We start from the raw sequence: 22,918 nt of genomic DNA on the forward strand, positions 1-22,918 counted from the left end.
TCCATTGCCTTGCTGTACTTGTACATTGCAAATGTCATGTGAGAAATCCCTTTTTATCCAAGTAAATATCCCAGTAAATCCTTTATACTGTATCTTGTAATACCACTGATATAGCTGCCCTGTGTTTTAAGTTTCCAAGATATTCTACCGTGAGAGTGCATTCAATTCACTTACATTTTTTTGTGGTTTCTTGGGTTGTGCCTTATCAAGCTGACTTAAACAACTAGCTTTTTTGAAGCAGTGTATAAGCACACTTATTTCACCGTAAAACTGTCAAGTTACCAATCACTTTGCAGTACACTAGCAGTGATGCATGCTGAAAAAATCTTATGGACTTTGTAACAGTAACTAGTGATGGTCCTGTGTGTTTATGATGGGTACTGTATAATATGAATCACGGTAGGATACTACTGTTTAGCCAAATACTGTTACCACAAATTAAATATCTCTCACACTAATTCTCCTATTGGTTTGGAAGAGGGAATGAACATAAAAGCGGATTATGAATTAGCCAGGTTAAAGTTCAGATTGCAAGCATTCTGCAGTACTACTGTATAAAAGCAGGTCGATATTGTAAAAACAACATGTACATACTCTATAAACCACCTTGCAAAGTAGTTAATATGACTAATAATGCTTATTGAATGACATAAGCCTTTGAATGACACAATGAATACATTTCACAATCCACAGGACATTCAATATCAATAAAACCCCATATGCTTTTAGGAAATTAGGAATTGTAGTCTGGATGGTTTTAAAAAGATTTAAGGTGACATTAAATCTTCATGCAATGTCCTTTCACTTCACAAGTTTGAGACAGCCCCCTTAAAGTCAGGTTGGGAATAGAGATGGAAATTTAGGAGTAAGATGCTAATTGCATTTCACATCCACTTTGATTGTGTCATTGGATTGTGCTTTTTTGTTCATTTGACTGATAAGTACTGTAGATTGGGTTGTGGTTGCACCTGGTCTTCCACTTCAGGTTTAAATTTATAACTTTAAATCCCCAGCCTGTCACAGGCATTTCCAATGGGGAAAATATCATTACGGTCTTTCAGTGAACAATAACATCTAAATAATAGTTAGTACTTTTTTTTATTAAGCTGTATATTGTTTAGATATTATTACACAACATAAACAACACAAACTATTTAATTTTTAAATATGAATTAAAAATAGTAAAGAAAATACTGCATAGTGTTTTTGAATGAAATCACAGTTTGTTTTACCACCACATGACTTTCACAGGTTAACAACAGAAAGAATGAGAATGGGTGACAAAGTATTGAAATCGATCGAAAAAATGCATTCGTAAAATAAGTGCGGAGAAGGTGTTATAAACAGCTTTGATTCTTACAGGGTTTCGTTATAATAAATAAGTTTTATCAACGCTTTATTAAGAAGTCGAAGCAATGTGATTTTCGTTTTGGATAATGGTATTTAAATGAAAATGTAACTACAGTATTTCCGGCTATCATTTCTGTGTTTTTTAATGATAAGCTTTAAACTAAACAATAGTTTAAAACCGAAAAGATTTAAATCTTTATCACAGTATTGTTAAAAAACACTGAAAATCATTGTTTTCAGATAAACTGACGCAAGGGGAGCTGTCCTGCCCCTGCGTAAACTGCAGTTGCCTGGCAACACTTTGTTGCACTTTTATTGTTTGCGTTTTGTTGTTGTTGCCACTTCCAGCAGCTCAAGCGGAATTCGCGTTCGTTTTCATACAACATCGAAAGTTAATAGAAGTAAAAAGTTTAATTTGTTTTTTTTTCCCTTTGCCAAAGGCTTTGGTGCAAGAATGGCTTACAGAAGCGTGGGAACGCTAGTCACTCACAACAACGCGACATACATTCCGCCTGCTGTAATGCCTGGGTAAGCCATATAATAATAATAATAATAATAATAATAATAATAATAATAATAATAATAATAATAATAATAATAATAATAATAATACGAGCTGCAGTCTTCAGCAAATATGATTTCCCTGTTAACACACATACTATAGAAAATACAAAACAACGTTTCCACTAGCTAATAGCACAACGATTTTAGGTCTTTTTAAATTGATGTAGTATTGCTCAATGGGTATTCACAAAATGCAATTTACAGGTGCACTACACTTGAAACAGATTATCACAGACACCTTTAATAGGGATTTGAACAAAACAGGGTTATTGTATTTATTTACAAACTGAATCAGATTTTTTTAGACCTGGGGAAATAAAAGCATATTTTCTTTGAAAATATGGTATGCATTGCTGCCTTACAGCTGTGGGCCCTGGGTTGCCATCTGTGTGGTGTTTGTGGGGGTTTGCTCTTGGTGCTCTGGGTTTCCCCCACAGTACAAAAGCATACTATTAGGTTCATTCGGGGGAAATTGGTATGTGTGAGTGTGCCTGTGTGTGCTCTGCAATGGACCGGTGTCCCGTCCAATATGTACCCTGCCTTGTGGCCCATTGCTTGCTGGGTTCTTCTTTGTCTTCCAATTCAGCCATGTACTGTATAAAGCAGTGTGGGAAACTGATGGGTAATAGTAATCATCTGTGTTTGGCAAACATTCATACAGTTATGTTAGTTTGACTTAAAGTAATTCATGATGGTATTAAAATAAAATTTCTGGTAGTAGTAGTCCAAATAATTTTAGTTTAATAGTTTTATTCAATGTTATTTGTTTATTATTATTATTATTATTATTATTATTATTATTATTAATAATAATAATAATAATGATAAGAGAGCTGCCATGTCTTTTAATGATTTATAGACCAGTGGTTCCTGTAGGATCCCCACACATACCATTAATCTGAATTGCAGGACCACACGATTAAAATGAATTCATCAGTCAATTGTGTATCCATAGCAACACATTATGCAATCTTCTGGCAGCAGTTAAAGCTCTGTAAACACCTATGCCACACATATACCATACATACTCATTAAAATGTATATTATATTGTCAGTAGTTTTTTTATATAGTGTAAGTCAGGGGTGTCCTGTCCTGTTCCTGGAGAGCATGTCAGCAGGTTTTCTTTCCAAATTTTAACAATGTAGGCTAGGTCTAGTTTAGTTTAATGGAAACAATTTAAGCTTCCCCCATTTTCCAGGTGTTTTTGCTTTAAAGAGACACAGAAAACGTACTGTAGACACTGGCCCACAACAATTAGGGGTGGACATCTCTGGTATAAAGTTTTCCAAAGACAGTGTATTGCTATAAAAACAACAAAAAAGAATTGCTTTACATTGTAAAAAGGTTAAAAAACATGGATTGCATTATTCTTGAAATTTCCCTTTTCATTTGTCCTTTAGTCAATCAAAAAATCAAGTTCAGCCCCTTCTTTTTTGACCTTCCCAAATTCCAGGCATTCATTCAATTCTGATACGTTCTGTATATGTATAAATATGGCTATTTGTACTGTATGTGCCAAGCAAAACAATTAATACATTAAAGTCCTTCAGTCTTTCATATATATATATAATAATAATAGGTTTTCTTAATGAATAGAAAATACTTGAGGTAACACATACAAAATTTGCATTACCTAATGGGCACCTTGACAAGAATAAAACCAAACAGCGATCACAAGGTACAGTAGCTCAATTTTCACATTACATGTGTTATACACATTTTATTCTCTGAATTGTGTGCTGAATAGAAAACCTGAAGATATGAGACTAAGATCCATCATAAGCCAAAGGATCCTGTTTAAAAATAGCTTTAATCATGGGTAACTTCAGAAGGTTTAGCTCTGTACTAAGACAGTCATTCAGTCCAGACAAGAAAGATAAGAAAGGTACAGTAGATCAGAACAAATAGAACATGCAGTCCTTGATATCATCCCAGCCTAAGCAGCTACAAACAAAGCTGGTACTATAAGTCTTCATATTTCATTCATCAAATCCTTTCTTAAGTTCAGGTGAAACATCAGGACGAACAACTGGGTCATGCATTCAGCCATTAATATTCAATCTATGCAATAATTCTTTGCGTCTCAGCAGAATGTGACATTTTTAAGTGGCTCTGTACCCTTTTTAGACCTCGATTGGGAAAGCAATTGCTTTGGGGTTTCCAAAAGACCTCCTTATTGATCAGAGTATAGTAGAACATTGCTTTGGTGATGCAAAGAGATCTTTGAACAAAGACAGATGAACAAGTTGCTACAAGGCTGTCAGAGTCCTTGGTTTTACATAATCAAACCACAAGAGTTGGAGGAGACTTTTGTATGTACAGTATTTCCACCCAAAACACATGAAAACCCTCTTGTCAGCCTGCTTGCTTCTGCCATCACCTTAATTGCAGGTGGTGTTTTCTGACAGAAAAATTGGAGGTGTCATTCATCACACTTGATGAAGTTTGGTGACACTTGGTGAAATCTACCTGATTCCCTGAAGTTGTTTATGATTTTGTCAGCTTGTTTACTTTCCAGGAGGGACCATCAGACACCACTTTGGTTGTCTTTTTCTTGGGATGCCTTCACATCTTTTTTGTGTGTGCTTTTTTCACCTCTCATGTTTTTCTTAGTTTCATTAAGGGACATTTTGGGAAGGTAAAAAGCTGCCACCATGCTTGACTGTAGGGATGGTGTTGGCTAGGTGCTTTGATGGTTTTGCACACTATGTAATACTTTACAATTCTATCAAAAAAAACTTGTCTGTCCACGAAAACCCTTTTCCACATGTTTGCACTTAAATGCTTTATTGCAAATTAGAAGTGTAGTTTGAAATGTGTTTAATTTTCATCTACTTCGGAGTTCAGACATTGAAATCTGTAGCTGTTTCATAGTTGTTGTTGGCATATAGTAGCATGCTTCACTAGTTTGGAGTTCAGTTTGGAGAGACGGCCAGATCTAGGCAATGTCAGCTGGTACAATACACCTTCCATTTCTTGATGAATGAGTTCATTGTGCTCGCAGCGATATTCCAAGACTTCAATATGTTTATGTGCCCGTTCAATTATTTTATCCCCAAATGCCTCAATCTTCATGGTTGAGTCTTTGCTTGCAATTAACTAACTGACCAAGGAACCTCAAACCTAACAAATATTAATTGCTACTCCAAACTGTCATGACAAAAAAATCTTTAAAGCAATGAATTGTGAAAGAGTCTGAATATGTTTGCTGCGATCTGTATGCTGTAGCTGCTCTGCCTAATTAATGAAGTGTAAAGAATAAATCTAGAATTCTGTCTCTTTTCTTAAATGTGTGGGTGCAAATCCCTTCTGGAAGCTCAAAGCTTGGATTTGACTCACAATAGATCATTATTATACAGTACATGCATCATACTGCACATCAGGTCATAACTCCATCCTGCATTTTGGATCTTTTTGCAAATCTCAGCAATGTCAAAATAACCAGTTTTCTAATTAGGCTCTCTGCCATTGTCTGAGTTTTTCACATTATAAATAACACACTGAAAAGTTGTATATTCTATATTTGAGTATTCTATATAATATAAACCAACTGTGATATCATTTATCATTGCTCTACTTTTCTCTTTCACTTTTATAGCTACCGTGGCCATGTACCTACCACAAGGTATTTGTACGGTGATACTTTTGGGAATGCCACTGTCAAGTATTTTCAGAATTTTCGCTGTGCTGTCATGGAGTCCAGCAAGAGTCCATACAGTTCAGGAGGTCAGTTCCCCACGATCTACTCTCACAACCCCTGCCTAGTGACTGCCTGCCGGTCCCGCAGCCGAGACAGGGCTCTCCATACACCCTACTGGGCCAGAAACAATGTGGATTTCAGCCGACAGGAGGAGCTCAAACTGTTTGACAAGGTAAAGCAGAAACCTAGAGGTGCTCTATAAACAAGAGAAAGATGCCAGTGATAAAAGACTTCCATTTAAAAACAGCATATCAGAAACACTCATTTCTAACAATGACTAAGGTTGAAGGCTGACTGTGTAGTTTAAACATCCAATGTGTTAATAGGCTTGATAAAAATTAATGTAGTGATTTATGTTTTTACTGTTTTAAAGCAAGTGCTGCCTTATGTTCTGTAATGTTATGTTTCAGGGAAACAAAATGTTACTGATATTTGTAAGGCTACATCTTTTGGGTCCAATGTTCCCTGTGTTAGCATAGTAACCATACAGTACAGTTTTAACCGAATAGTGATCTTTTGTAATAGTCTGAAGTGAATTTGCAGTAAAGGCATGAGGTGCAAAATACTAAAAACAGAAGATGTTCCTTCAGCTTCTGCAAAGCTGTCACATTCCCAGTAAAGTCATTTGCTATATTGAAGTACCTGAATCTGTGAATAAGTGCATCTGCCAGCACAATTTTCCCACTCACAGTGAATGACCAGTAGCACTCAAGTTAGTTAAGGCAGGTCTGTTTGCAAGATAGATAATTCTTTTTGGTGGATGTTTCTCTTTTGCCCTGTGTCCTGTGTTGGGAAAGTCACTGATATCTGTCTGGTATTCTACTCTGCCTTTCATTTGTAATGAAGTCTTACAGTAGCTTATTAACTAGCACATCTAGCAGGATTTAACATTTCAATGACAATAACAATTTAAATTATACTTCTGAGATTGAATGCTATTTTATCAATAATATTTACAAATATACTGTAAAATTATGTTAACAGATACACTGTGGAGCTTTAGCATCTTGTATTAAAAAACAAACAGATCTATTCTGGGCATCATTCCATTGTAGGCAGCTACTAATATTATAAAGCACCAATATTATAAAGCTAATGTAAGTCGCACAACACACTTAACTTTTTTCCGATTGGTTATATATTCTCAAGCTCATTTCTGAAATATAATCAGATTAATCTGTGCACTGTGACTGTTAGATGTTGCCATTGTATTTTGTTGTCTGAACTGCAACTTCATCTTACAGTTTTCAATTAAAATCAATGCCTTAGTTAACAGTCTACATCTAAGTTCTATACAGTTTCAGTAAGATAAACTCAATTCAATTAAAAGTAGAGAATTCCTAAAGGTTGCACATTTAATTGCCTGACAAAGTTTGAGGGAGCAATGCTTTGTCCAACAAATACAATCTTTGCAACTTTTTGTTTTCCTTCAATGCGTTGCTTTGCAAGTTTGATAACCGAGAAATGACACACTTATTGCTTCAAAATTCTTTTTTGTTTTTTGGTTTTCTTACAGCATGCTCAGAAACACAGGGAGAGTTATAAAGACATGATTGGTACCCTGCAGCCAGTGAAATACTTCATTCTGCCTGTTCAGGAAAGTGAAAGATGTAATCAGAAGAATATGTAAGAATCCCAGCTATCAGTAAATAAAATGACTTTTCATTGTATGCATAGTAAAAAAAAATAATATGTAAAGAAATAGACATCTGTTCATGTAATTATTACTATATATTATCACTATATAAACCCTTGCTAAAACAGTTATTTAATATACAGTATATTAAAATAACAGACATAACTTGTATAAAGTATTGTGTGTTACTGAATTTTGTTAATAATTGAAAAACATTCTAATATACTGTGCTTTCACCAACCTTGCAGGGTTTTTTAAAGATGAATTGTAACAACATAGTCAGTAATGTACAATTGAAATGAAGTTAAGCAAAGACAATATAAAAATAGTGTATTGGATTTTTTGTAAAAAATACAAAAATAAAATATTTTTGTGTGTGTGTCTGAGGCTGTAAGATTTGAAAGCGTGAAGTACAGGTACCTTATTGTCATCTATTATTGTATTGTTGTATTTTATTATTACATTCATAAAAAAGGACACTTTCATGTACAGTATAAAATGCCAATTTTCTTACTGGATTCCTGGAGATCAATTAATTTTATGAAATAAATTAAATATGCCTGGGCAGCTGAAACCTATGCCTCAGTGACTCAAAGTCCCGCTACCAAAATATGACATATAATGGTGAATGTCCGTGAATTGTGTAGAATCTCAAGAGAAGGGATACTGCACGGGGAAAAACATTGTATGGCAAAGATTAAAAATGTGTTCTGGTTGTTTCCATGCAAACAGATACAAAAAAGAGAGGAGTATGTACTCCAAAAGGTACCATCCAACAGGAATTTAAAAAACCCAAGATGAACAGGATGCACACTGTCAACTCAAATGTCCGAGTGAAGGTCTCTGGGTGCTTAAATTGCATTAGTGACTAAAAACAATTTGGAGTAGATTGTACTTCATGTTCATCTCAGTCTTTTACTGCAGTTAGTAAAACAATTTTAACAGGCTCTACCACCTTGAAAAGCAAGCAATTAAAGCAAGCTTGGAAAATTTGCTCTTCCACTCTCCTATGTATACTGTAAATACTCCCTTGCTGCCCATAGCCCTGTTTTCTTCCTCTCTCCTCCTCCAAAACACCATTGTACAGTAGCTACCTCCCTGGTTCATTCCTCATGAGTTAGGGGAGCTGTCACAGTGCTCATCGTCAACCAGCATTGTCATTTCTTCAGCCAAGCAAGTTTATGTCAAAGTATTAACTACACTATCAGTTTATATTAGTCACATCATTTAATCTGAACTACAATTTTTACCAAAGTAATGAAATTAAATTAGCTGGAAAACACAATATCATAATGCTTGTCTTCATTTACTTTATATCATGTGTTCAAATTACAGTTTCTCCAACATATCAGATATAAAATACTGATGGGTAAGCAGTATACATACCCTCAACAAGCAGAAAAAGTACAGGTTAATTTCCCTTTGTCCATTGTCCTGTAATCAATCAGTTCTGAATCAATCCATAGCTATCATACTACAAAATTGATCACTCTAGTTAGTCATTGCATGACAATCTTGACACTTATATTCAAAGAAAATATTCCTTTAAAACAGTAAAAGAAGTAGATGGTGTAAATTAGAGTTAATACACCACCATAGCCAATAAGAGTAGCTATATATACTATGGTATTTATCGCTATTTTTTAATTTAATGTGTTAGTTATACAGCATAACTGTAAGTTTAAAATGTGCTGCAAAAAAAAACCAAAAATAAAGTTGCAGTGTGTTTCATTCTATAGAAAATGTGACAGATTACACTATAAAGCATATCATACATGTGTAATGATCACCCACTCTTTCACTGATTATTTTTAACACTGTATGGAGATGTATTGAGGGGTAGATGGAAACTCAAAGTTGGCATCACACTGCAATCTCATTAACTACCATACAGTTATTATTAAATTATTATTAAAATGCAAAGGATGCCACTCCCTATTCCAAAACCTTAAACTTATAGCAAGAAAGAGCTACTTGAACTACTTAATTACATTGCTAAGACCTCATGCTAGCTCAAGGAAGCAAAAGAGCTTTCTTGCCCTCTGCTGTTTTTATTTGCACACTGAGGACATGGTTTCAGAGGCACCGAAAAGAGAATGATTGAACAGTAGGTCTCATTGACCGCACTACAACTTCACAGGTATCTAGGAAGTCAAAGGGTACTGCTTTGTGAAAGGCTGAGAATGTTGGATGAAGTACAAACCCATACAACCCAAGCCGCTCTCAGCTGATTGGGTTATACTGACCATTATTGGACCCAGACCCAGTCGTGAACAAGCTTGTAGTCAGCTTATACTCCAGATGTGCTTTTTATTGCTTGAACAAGTATCATATGAATCATTTTCATTACATTCATTAGTACCAGAACTCATGTACTGGGACGTGGTCATGGATTGTACATCTGTTTGTAATTATCATATTAAAACGTTTGTCAGTGCTTTTAAAATAAAGTTTTGTTTAATTTTTAAAAACTGAATAAAACATCACGCCACAGATACAAAAATGGGAGCTCTACAAAAACAAAAAAGTGGGAATAGATTGTTAGTGTTTAAGCTGCCTATTAAATTTGAGTTAGCTGTTAGGCTTCCAGTTATTGTTCCTTGTATTTGTGTTCTTTTGCATACAATATATCAGTGAGTGAGGAATCCAAAAGAAAAACTGTCTTGTCAGTGCAAAATGCTGTAAAAGAGGTTGTTTCAAACTAATTTTATGTCATATAGATAGATAAAACTTTATTGATCTCGAACGGAAATTTATGTAAATATTGTTATTGTTGATGTGTATATTGTTCTTAGTAAGAGATTTCTTTTCTGCTCACAAAGAGTAACGGTTATTTTTGCAGTAAGTAACCTTCCAATAATTTCCAATAATACCCAGAGAAAAAAGGAATCATTTTCATTTGAATTTTTGTTTCTAGTATTTGATCTGTTTTAACATGAAAATATACAGTCTGTGTTTTATATTGGCATTTCTTACCCTCTTTCATTCTCCTTCTGAGAACATAATACTTCTACCTACAATAATATCTCACACCATCCAGCTTAGTTCTGACTGAACACATTTCTTCTTAGAATGTAGCCAAGCAGAAATATTGCCAATTTGTTATCTGATTGAAACCAAAATCAATTTCTTCTTTGTTGGCACAGGCAGTTGAAAATCCCAAAGGAATGTCAATTACCAACCAACTTCAAGAAGATTTAGATTCATATGAGTAATATTGGCATTTTTAAATGGTCAGGGACCTAGGTTCTGAGAAGTTTACTTTATTCTCCTATACTTCTGAAGAACTAAATAATCACAGATCAGTAAGTTAATGTATAAATTCCCCATAACCACCAAAGGTTCTTCTTTTCATTGCACTGAAGTGTTTTCAGTACAATAATGCCAAACACAAATGAATGTAAAATTAAGAAATATGAGAGGTACAGTAAGATTTAGACAAGATGAAGACTTGGCTAAACTGCATTAAAAACTAGGAAGCTTAGGCTTCCAAGGGACTGTTGTACTCTGCTGGCTAGTGAGGTGTTTTAATATGTGATAGATCCCTACAGTATATGGTTTCCGGTAGCGTACCTCACAGATCTTTGCACATTCTAACATTTCACATCAGATGTAAAAAGAATTCAGGCTTTGGTTACACAAGGCCTAACTCTGTATTTCAAGCTCTAACTAAACTTATCAACTTTCCCTATCTATGAATACAACGAGACATCTAAGTTGCTTACTGTCTCCAAAACATAAGCTTCTCTCTTAAGACCAAAACCACTTACATTCTAAAGTCCACAGACAATATTGTATGCTTTATTTTGTTTGCTTGACAAATCTATTTAAAAACATACTTTAGAATAGAATCCAATAGAATAGAGTATTCACTATTAGTTCTGGTTCTCTTCTATTGTCTATGTAGTGTATATGTGCTGGGCTGTTCTTTTTCCATAAACATCCCATAAAACATCAAAGGGATTAAGATCAGGCAAATATTTCAGTTTCAAAACTTTGAGCAAATTAAGTCATGTTTAGGGTCATGTCTTATTGAAAAACAAATCTTTATTCACAAGCCAATTTCTGTGCTTTCTGCTATAATCATGAAGAAAGTCATTAAAAACACAAACAATATTTGTAGTATAAAAAACTTTAAACCACTTTTTTCTTACTGTAAAGTTAAGTCCTTGAAACAATCCTGTTTGTTTTTTTCTCAAATACTGTCTCCTCCCAGAAATGAATCTTTAGTTTTTCAATATTACTATTATCTGTAGTTTTTGTACCTACTTTTATTTACTAGTTTATGATAGTTTTTGCTTCTTAAAGGTGTTCTGATACATGGCATTTGATTAAATCTAAATCAGGAGCAAGCTCGGTATTAGTTTTAAAACAATGAATCTTGAACTTAGCAATTAATCTTCTCTTTGAGTTCTTTTCCTCTTTCCATGTCAGCCACATTTACAGTATGTGAATAGCTACCATATATTCCATGTTTGATAGTTGTGTTCAGTTCTCCATAATGGGAAACATTTATTTTTCTCAAGGCTTCATTCCCAGTCAATCCTTGGGCTGAACGGGGATCACGGATAGATGATCATATAATGTTGTATCCTTTAGTAACTTTTCTCACCCTTGCTCTGTCAGGGGCTTTGTTTAAAATAATGAGTAATTGACTGCCCAGCTCATCAACTGGCTTCTCTGAGTGTCAAACACTTGGTTCTGTTGTCACATTCAGTTTAGGTCTGAATGCTGTCCGAATCATTGTGACTGAAAGGGAAAAGTACACTCCTGTCTGTATGGTTTTAAGGAAAAACATAAAAAATAAATGGCTGTAAAATTAGTTTACAGTACTTATAGAGTTACTTCTGAATAATTAATGCTCAAACTGATGGTTTACATGTAATTTTCTTTATTTAATGTGTAGGTATTTCAGCAATGTCTGCCATGTCATTTGATTTTTACTGTTAACTCATATACAGTATACAGTATACAGTACTACACTTAAATGTATTTTACTCTTAATACTTATGTCAATGGCATTGTGCTATACATTTGAGCGTTTCTGATATACTATTATGTTGAAATAGTGAGGTTTGTACAGTATCCTATCCATCCTGTCTTGATAATAAAATGCAGACATTTATGAGAGATTTTGAGGAGCTATTGATAGGAACTAACAGCATGTCTCTTTAATAGTCCTAGAGAGACTGTTTCCTACTAATGTGTTCTCTGCAGCATAATGAAGTATCAGGACAAGTAGTAAGATAATTCTATGAAATAGAATAATACTATGACACTTCAGTGAAGGTGAGGGTGTTCTGAAAAGTCTGAAAGATTGCATACAGTATTTCATTAAGGTGAACTTGATCAATGGTGCACAAATGTAAACTTAGACAATAGAAATGTGTTCCAATTACTACAGATTATTTTAAAAATATTGAAAACTATCAAAATAGCTTTGGTCTTACAGAAACCATGCTATAGATATTAGCCATTTCTTTCTGGTCTTTACAGAAGTGAATGCAGCTGCATTTAATTTTTGTTGAGTTTTGAAAGCCAGTAATGAAGGTGTTTCAAATTAAACCTGGGAAACATATTTACTATATGAAGAGATATTTTTCAAAGATGGACATATGCATAGAAATATGGAGATTTTTGGGGGGTGGTTGTGGAAATAAGTTTCTTACAGATGAGAAGAGACATTATGGTACCAGTAGGAGATAACAGTGTTGTCTGTATTAGAGACCTGCCCTCTGTGAAGAAGAATAAGATCCCCTCTGCACCTCTGCCACTGGAAACACGCAGATACCAGACCTTCCCATCAGGACTGAGGACGTCTCTGGAAGACAGAACAGTGAGGGATGTCTTCTTTGAGTGCCGATAATACTTTTCCCATTTGCCACAATAAAGACACTAAGTTCTGTTTTGTGCTGCTTGAAACTCCTGAATACAGGTGTTTATTACTGAAAACCATAATCTGAGACAATAATCTCTGTCTTGAATAATCTTAAAAGCTGTTCTAGAAACAGGATAAAATGTCTCACATTAGAAAAGTTAAAATATGTTAGTTACTTTCCCACTCTCCAGACCTAACGAGTCTTTGTCCTTCCTAATTAACCAGGCAATTATGTTTTGCACATATGGAAGATTAAATATAGTTGATAATTGTGCTGTATTAGGTTTTGTGCTGAAGATACAAGAAATGTTGATAATAAAAAGACTTGATTTTCAACAAAGTACATTCATACTGTCACATCCCACACTCTCCCTCACAAATGCTGTTCCATTCCTGTCACGCCCCACACTCTCCCTCGCAAACGGTGTTGCATTCCCAGAACCACTGTTTCACATCTCATTCCTAATTGAACCCATCACATTCCCATGTGCACCAGATTCCACAAATTCTCACTCCCGAACCAGTTATCCAACCACATCCCTTTCCTTTCAGTATTTAAAGTTCCCTCACACACCAACCCTTGTTCACTATTGAAAAGCCTCCAGTAGAACTCTTTTGTGTGTTTCTAAACCTTTTGACTGATCTCCTGGTTCCTAATTTTGCTCCTGCCTTTTGGATTTTGTTTTTGGGTTGTCTTTTTGGATTTCCCTCATTACCAGACTCTTTGCCTCCCTATTTGACAAAGCCCCTGGATTATGTCTTTTGGATTGTCCCTGTGCTACTCTGCGTTCTGTTATATGCATGGTTATGCATAAGGATCCTCCTATTCTACCAATTGGTTTTGTGATACATACAACAAACCTAAAACAATTCTTTCAATCCATGATCTGAAAAGGCTCATTTGAAAAAATACTAGTTAAGTCATTTAAACTAATTATGCAGACAAGTGTGGTTTATTATGAATTAAGGGTATGAATATACATTACATCTTGCTGAATCACAATGCTCTCTGAATTGTAATACAGAGAGTAATATAATATTCCATCCTGTAATGGATAATATAATACTGTACATATTTTAACTTCTTTCTTCCCGTGTTTTTTACTGGTGATACTATTAAGATATCTGTGATAGTGCTCTAAAAAAATAATCTAAAACTGTGATGTAAGGCACTATAGATGGATTACTAAGTGAATACTGAACTTGAATTCCAATGTCTTCCTTATGTGGAGAAATTTAAAGAGGCAATCTTTGAACTGTGAAAACATTTTTGTTGAGCGAATGGAAGTATGGTTCCATTTTTGAGTAGCTTCATTTGACAACTGCTCTACAAGACTTTTCTACAATCAGAAAGTCAAAACTGTGCCAGCCAAGTGCATGTAGACATGGATCAAGATTGTATTTTAATCTTTATTAGCTTCTTCACTAATGAGCACTCAGCTCCCAGGACAGTGATCTTAATTAACATGAAAAGCCTATAGAACCTTATAGGTTATATCTGGCAGAAGACCCCACCTTCCCATCAGAGGAAGATTCCATGAAACTGAATTGGTTTAGTTGAAACAAACTCGGCACACAGCTCTGTTCTTAGGTAAGATTGGGAGTTTTCCTGTACTTCATGTTATTATTGTCATTAGCAGGATACGTTATAATGGGGGATACTACTTAAAAGTATTAACTGACATAAATTGCACAGGCTAAAGTTTCATTCATTTTTATATTTGTGGTAGTCATTGAGGTCAATTGAGCGATGGAAAAAATAAGACGCTACCTTGTTCTCAACACAATTGATTTGTGTGTGTTTCTGGGTAAATAAACTTTGTCAAAGTATCCTATCAGTCTTTTATTTACTGACATAATTTGTAGTATTATTATATTACTGTATGTCTAACATAATATATTATACCCACAGATATAGTACAATATATTTGCCCACAAAATATCAGCAGTAAATATTTTTAAATATTAGTTCTTCAGTACATATTACTGTATTATAAAAATTGAGACATTCACTTCTGATAAGTTCTGAGTTTTGCACTTTAGACTTATATATAGACTTTCCAATGCTTTTTTCTTATAGGATATACAGTATGATTGCCTTATCTACTTTGAAGCTATTTTTTTGCCCATAAATCAAAAGAATAGGGACCACAAACAACATTCATAGCTGATATATTAGCCTGTTCAATAAGGTACAGCCTTGTGGGTTTATGGATTTATTAATTCCAGGGAGATCTCTGAGCAGCCAGAGCATCACATATGAAGCAATAAGGAATATTTAGATTAATTCCCTTTCACATGGCACTACAATGGCCTCAAATTAGCTATGGTATGCTCTGCATCTATGTTCAATAACACGATCTTGACAACCCATTTCAAGATAAACTGATTCAAGTGTTTAGCATGAAATATGTTACTTATCAAACAAATATGTATTTACAGTATGTAAATTAAGAGCTGGAGCACACTCTGGAACAGAAAAAAAGCAGTGCACATATCTGTAAGATGCAGCAGAAAATGGTATTAGAAGAAACCATGAAGTCTGTGAAGAAACAAATTGACAGTAAACAAAAATGTAAAGATTTATTTTCAGTTTTAAATTGATGAGATGCAAAATATACACGACACTGAAGTGAAGTGATGAAGACATAATTATGCAGTGCTCTGGCAGAATAAAATAACAATCGTTATTTATTTCAGTAAAAGTCAACACAAATCATATATACTTTATTGCTATTAAGTAACATAACCACATTGGGGAACGCTTCAGTCTGATTTTGTATGACATTGACCAGTTTCTCAAGAACATCTTGGCACAGATTGATGAGGTACTCTTCACTTGCCCTGTACTGGTAAGCAATAAATACACTTTTCTTAGGTCCCTATCTGATGCTGCCATGTGTGTTCTGTGGTATTGTGAGTTTGTTTACCTTTTGACTCTGGTTCTTAGGTGCCATTCATTTTCCTTCTGTGCTGATGATACCCACATTTACTTGTGCTTTGAGTACCACACAGAGCAGTGGATATACTCTAATTGTGACTGACTAAAATAATGAACTCGCTCGATGGCAACTTTTTTTTAAATGTCACCAAAACAGAATTTGTCCTAAATAACTAATTTATTTTTCAACATTTGTATTCTCTACTCATTTGTTAATGGGCATTCTATTCTTGCTAAGAATATGTAGAGTTTAGGGGTTATGCTGGATGCAGTAAATTCTGGTTTATATTTCAGTCTCTCACTTGAATGCCATGTTAACCAGTTGATGATGTCTGCTTTTCTCCATTATCATAACGTTGTACAGGACAAGTCTTCAATTAAGCTTTTCTCTGCTCCAAAACTTTGGAAATCCCTCTGTGACATTAGTCAGGGATATACAATTTTAAAATGCATTTCATAGTGTACAGTAGCTCTGTTATTTTTACCACTGAAATGAAATGTTCTAGCTGAAATGTAATGTTTTAATTTTTAACTTGGGTTAGCACTTTGACTTGAATTCCTATCTTTTGACAATTATGCTGAAGATGGGATTTGCAGAAAATGTGATTAATCAGAGAAAATTACTATCCTCCAGATAGAATGCCTGTATAGAATAACCAGTTTAAGGTAATATATTTTAGCAGCTCTCCCATACACATGACTATGGATTCTCCTTTTATAATTACATAAGAATAAGATACATATAGGAAAAACCTTAATTTATCACTTTAATGAGGGGAAAAATAAGAAACCCTACTGGTCCAAGTTCTGTTGTAAAATAAAGTTTCAGTGTTTGTTAATAAATTTAGAATAACTGACATTTGGATGAATAGCATTATAAACACTGCTTGTTTCTGCTAGAAACAACAATAAAAGAACCTAATTATCATCCCAAGACACTACGTTGAATGGAAATTCTGTTTATTATATTACAAAAGAAGTGCAAGCATTTATTTTGAAAAGGAAACAATACAACAGCATCCTGGGTTCGTGAAGTGTCCACTCTCAGAAGATGTAACTGAATGCTGGTGGTGTGGATATCTTAAAACAGCTCTACCTTAACTTGGATACATCATGATCCCACACAAACTCTTGGATTGGGTTACAGCCTTGCAGTGTATCCCACTGTTCTTCAGCTTTCTCACTGCAGAACTGCCTCTACAGTCTCCTGTTAAATAACACCTAATAAATAAGTAAGCATGGTCCATATTGCACTTGTTGGGGATAAGACTGTTGTTGTCTAGTAAGCACAAAAGGGACTCCTCTCTAATATCAGACTTGTATACCACCAGTGTTCACTCCCCTTCACACTACCTCCATTCATAATGCATGGTCATAAAGTTTTAAGAACAGGATCAACTTTCACATTTTTTGGATTTAAAACATTGAAACAGTGGAAAAATACTTATTGAATAATACCCTGATATTATTAATCCCAGGTTTGACAGCAACTATAATTATTTTGTTATATGCATATTTACATTTTTATTATGGTGAGGTAAAATAAATAAGACATGTGAAGTGAAACATTGCAGAAGCACCTTTATACTTTTACTGCAGAGTGCCAAAATGCTTAGGTCAAATTTGAAAAAACAACTTTCAGTACCTGTACTGTATATGTCTTAAAGTAAAAATAATTAATGAGGTAAAACCATTTAATATGTTGTCTCCTTTCCTTTACCCACATCGAAAATATCTAATAATACATCTATCTTTTTTGCTGTTTTACATGGCTGATAACAGGCTAAAGCATGGATTGTACTGTAGCTACATGAATTTTCATACAATTTCTTTTTCTGTGCAGTGAATTTCTAAACAAAAGATAGGATGTGCCAGAAAACAAGCAAGTGAATGAGTATTCTGATATTCATAGATTTGTAATTTAGTAGTTTGTGTTAATAGTGAATGTGTACCATGAACAAAATTGTTCAGACTTAAGGATTTACACAGAATTATCCCTATCTAGTCACTACTGGAGCTTGGCTGGTGCCTTTTTTTTGGAAATTGGCTGTTTTTCCTTGTTGACTCTTTTGCTACAGAACATACAAATGGAAATATTTTTAGAGGTGGGTGAACTGAAGGGCACAAATTAATGACTGAGAAAACAGGAGGTTTTTACATTGTACTCAAAGTTTTTGTTTACAATTTGTTTTAGGACATTTGGGGTAAAAAAAATATTCTCTAGCTCTTTAGAGAGAAATGTAATCACAGTGCAACAAGAAGTTTTGAACAACAGCAATTATATTGCAATGCTTCTTCCTAAACTGATGAAGAAAGATGTTGATCAGAAACATACAACTTTTTAGCAACTGATTTAGCAAAGATGTAGAAATCAAATTTATTTCCATTATTATTTTTTATTCTAACATGGTGGGAAAATTTTCATATTTACTTACCTTTCTAGCTTCTTATGTATTAATGGATTCTTGGTAAAGTATCTTAACTTGAAATAAAAATTGGATATCCATATCTTTAGAATTAGTAATTGTATAAAACAACAGAAACATTTATATACAGTGGTGTGTTTGCCCCCTTCCTGATTTCTTATTTTTTTGCATGTTTGTCACACTGAAATGTTTCAGATCATCAAACAAATTGAAATATTAGACAAAGATAACACAAGTAAACACAAAATGCAGTTTTTGAATGAAGGTTTTTATTATTTAGGGAAAAAAAAAATCCAAACCTACATGGCCCTGTGTGAAAAAGTGATTGCCCCCCCCTGTTAAAACATAAATCAACTGTGGTTTATCACATCTTTGGAAAGCTGAGTTCAATTTCTCTAGCCACACCCAGGCCTGATTACTGCCACACCTGTTCTCAATCAAGAAATCACTTAAATAGGACCTGCCTGACAAAGTGAAGTAGACCAAAAGATCCTCAAAAGCTAGACATCATGCTGTGATCCAAAGATATTCAGGAACAAATGAGAAACAGAGTAATTGAGATTTATCAGTCTGGAAAAGGTTATAAAGCCATTTCTAAAGCTTTGGGACTCCAGCGAACCACAGTGAGAGCCATTACCCACAAATGGCGAAAACATGGAACAGTGGTGAACCTTCCCCCTTCCCAGGAGTGGCCAGCTGACCAAAATTACCCCAAGAGATCAGCGACGACTCATCCAAGAGGTCACAGAAAACCCCACAACAACATCCAAAGAACTGCAGGCTTCACTTGCCTCAGTTAAGGTCAGTGTTCATGACTCCACCATAAGAAAGAGACTGGGCAAAAATGGCCTGCATGGCAGAGTTCCAAGACGAAAACCACTGCTGAGCAAAAAGAACATAAAGGCTCGTCTCAGTTTTGCCAAAAAACATCTTGATGATCCCCAAGACGTTTGGGAAAATACTCTGTGGACTGACAAGACAAAAGTTGAACTTTTTGGAAGGTGTGTGTCCCATTACATCTGGCGTAAAAGTAACACAGCATTTCAGAAAAGGAACATCATACCAACAGTAAAATATGGTGGTGGTAGTGTGATGGTCTGGGGCTGTTTTGCTGCTTCAGGACCTGGAAGACTTGCTGTGGTAAATGGTACCATGAATTCTGCTGTCTACCAAAAAATCCTGAAGGAGAATGTCCGGCCATCTGTTCGTGACCTCAAACTGAAGCGCACTTGGGTTCTGCAGCAGGACAATGATCCAAAACACACCAGCAAGTCTACCTCTGAATGGCTTAAGAAAAACAAAATGAAGACTGGAGTGGCCTAGTCAAAGTCCTGACCTGAATCCGATTGAGATGTTGTGGCATGACCTTAAAAATGCGGTTAAGGCTCGAAAACCCTCCAATGTGGCTGAATTACAACAATTCTGCAAAGATGAGTGGGCCAAAATTTCTCCACAGCGCTGTAAAAGACTCATTGCCAGTTATCGCAAACGCTTGATTGCAGTTGTTGCTGCTAAGGGTGGCCCAACCAGTTATTAGGTTTAGGGGGCAATCACTTTTTCACACAGGGCCATGTAGGTTTGGATTTTTTTTCCCTTAATAAAAACCTTCATTTAAAAACTGCATTTTGTGTTTACTTGTGTTATCTTTGTCTAATATTTCAATTTGTTTGATGATCTGAAACATTTCAGTGTGACAAACATGCAAAAAAATAAGAAATCAGGAAGGGGGCAAACACTTTTTCACACCACTGTATACACAGTTAGACTACATAAAAAGATAACTTTTAAACAAACAACAATATTAAAGTTTAACTATCATGTGCTCAACATCTGTAATCCTTTAGTTTATCTTCTAAAAACTAATTGCTTTCTTAAGATTGTAGCTGAAAATATACCTGACATACCAGTGCCCCCTATTGGCTCCAAACCTCAAAATCCAGGATCAAACACTGGAAAGTGCCTGTGTGATAATTCACAATCCTGTCTTTTGTAAAAGGTTTTCTTCACTTTTGCATTTTTAGTTATAAATTATTACTTTTAACACAGGCAACCTTTTATAGGCCAGCAGCCATATCACCCGCTCACAACTGGCAACCCACTGAAGCTAAGCAGGTGTGAGCCTTGTCAGCACTGGGGGACCTCCTGGGAAAAACTAAGGTAGCTGCTGGACGAGGTGTTAGTAGGGCCAGCAGGGGTTGCTCACTCTGCAGTCTGTGTGGGTCCTAATGCCCCAGTATAGTGATGGGGACACTATACTGTAAACAAGTGCCTTCCTTTGGATGAGACGAAAAACCGAAGTGCTGACTCTCTGTGGTCATTAAAAATCCCAGGTTGTTTCTTGAAAAGGGTAAGGGTGTAACCCCGGCCAACTTTGGCGTCCTGGCCAAATTTCCCATTGGCCCTTACCAATCATGGCCTCCTAATAATCCCCATCTATGAATATGCTTCATTCTTTGCTCTCCTCCCCACTGATAGCTGATGTGTGGTGAGCATTCTGGCGCACTATGGCTGCCGTCGCATCATCCAGGTGGGGCTGCACATTGGTGATGGTGGAAGGGAGTCCCCATTACCTGTAAAGTGCTTTGAGTGGAATGTCTAGAAAAGCGCTATATACAGTTAGTGTAAGCAATTATTATTATTATTTTAAAATGAAATAAGTTTTATAATTAAATATATATTTACAGAGGATACTTCCTCTACATAGTACTCCATAGGAAGTCATAGTGCCATTGTAATGGTTGCCCTAAATCAGGTAGTCGTGTGACACTTGTCTTTACAGAGAATATGAATCTTCTCAATGATGTCATCAAGCTGTTGTCATGCCCATTTCCACTGGGTGCACTATTCTTGTGTAATAAGAAGCTTGGAATCCACATCTTATTTAGTGTCTGCCTTCTGGTAACCCCATTTCTACTTCACCTGTTTTACACTTGTGAAAACCAAGAGACTTGTGCACCAGGGAAAGTAAACTTTGGGAAAGAACTGAAAGTAATGTGGTACTATTTTCTACCCTCTCCATGGGGTGTACATCATTTTAGTGACATCACTAAAATGGCATACATGAGGTTTTGGACTTCTCTTTGAAAGACAAGGTATAAAAGCCTTGTCTTAAATTGCTAACCACTGTATGCCAGTGCTCAGAAGTGTGAATGCAAGGAAGAAGTATGTAACAATATTTCACTTTTTTCTAGAACAGATTAGACTTTGTGCACTAGAAGCAGATTAAGAAGAAAAAAAGTCTGATCCAGGAACTGGACAGTGGTTCACTGAAGGAGCCTGGAGACACCTTTTCTTGTGCCATCTTAAAGAAGAATCTTTTCAATATTTACTACTCCGTTCTTAATGGAAAACAGCTATCTTCATAATCAAAACTTCTTTCAGCTTCTTTCTAACTCTCGCATACAATTTTCAATACAATCTTGACCCGGTCTTCTCCTGCCCTCTCTCACCCTTTCTTACTTTCTTCTCTTTCTGTCCTACTTCCATGCCAGGTGTCTTACTCACCCTGCCTTTCAGCCACAGCAATATCTTTCTTGTTTTTGTGTCTTTGCCTTTCCCAATCCTGTCTTTCTGCTATCCCCCTAGGAGACCTCTTGGCCACTGACACCCACTGCGCCCTTCTGTGTCAAGTCTGTGCTTCTCCTTCACAGCCTTTTCCACCCCCAGTGTTAGGAAGTGACAGCAATGGGTAACCTTTCTCTTTCCACCCCCCTCCTCCCCACAGGCATCCGTCTGGGTGTGGTGTCAGCCCCTGATGTTTTCCCCCAAACAGTTCCATCTGCCCTTTGAGACCCACGGCTCAGACCCAAAGTAAACTGGATTCCTGCTTTCCTTTTGATGCTTGTCTCCCATCAGCAGCTCTTTTGCTCAGCTGAACAACCTCTGACTTGGGCTGCAGACTGCCTGTGTCAGTGGAGTCATTGCATACAGTACCTCTCGATTCCGGCTCTGCATTCCTAAATTTGGTTAGGCGGTTTCTTTGAAGGTTCAGAAGTACAGTACAGAATTTGTTGAATGGCCACTGTGTGCAATAATGTCAGAACACACCTGTCTCTGTAAGGCCCCTCAGTGAGGTCAGTATTTGGGTCAAATTCTATTTAACACAACAATATGATGAAAATAAAAGCATGGTACAGTACTTTAGTGTTTGACATTAACTGGCCCAGTTTAAGAAATGACACCAGTAAGGTCAAGTCGGCCAAATCCCCCACTTGCCAGAAATGAAGTAAGAAGGCTGCTGAAAAGATTAGAATGTGAAGGTGAAGCTACTTTTTTTGATGGCATCAGTTCAAATACACGAGGTTTCAGAAGAAGACAGATTGGAGAATATGCGTGGGGTGAATAAGAACCAGGTATGATCAGTGAACAGGTGACAGTAGAGCCAACAAAGCCCAATTAAGATGAAATTAGAATTGTGTGGTA

The 22,918-nt window shown here is 35.7% G+C and overlaps 1 protein-coding gene across 1 annotated transcript; it reads left to right on the top strand.

Annotated features, from left to right (window-relative positions):
- The first annotated feature begins 1,651 nt into the window (after positions 1–1,651).
- cimip2c (ciliary microtubule inner protein 2C) lies at positions 1,652–7,321 on the top strand. The gene is made up of 3 exons (XM_088625219.1): positions 1,652–1,878; positions 5,514–5,787; positions 7,132–7,321. Exons 1-3 carry the CDS (start codon positions 1,805–1,807, stop codon positions 7,243–7,245), a joined length of 462 nt encoding a protein of 153 aa, XP_088481345.1. The 5' UTR covers positions 1,652–1,804; the 3' UTR covers positions 7,246–7,321.
- Positions 7,322–22,918: the final 15,597 nt, after the last annotated feature.

Source organism: Lepisosteus platostomus, chromosome 3 (genome assembly GCF_059453375.1).
Source record: "Lepisosteus platostomus isolate fLepPlt1 chromosome 3, fLepPlt1.hap1, whole genome shotgun sequence".
Classification (NCBI taxonomy): Eukaryota; Metazoa; Chordata; class Actinopteri; order Semionotiformes; family Lepisosteidae; genus Lepisosteus; species Lepisosteus platostomus.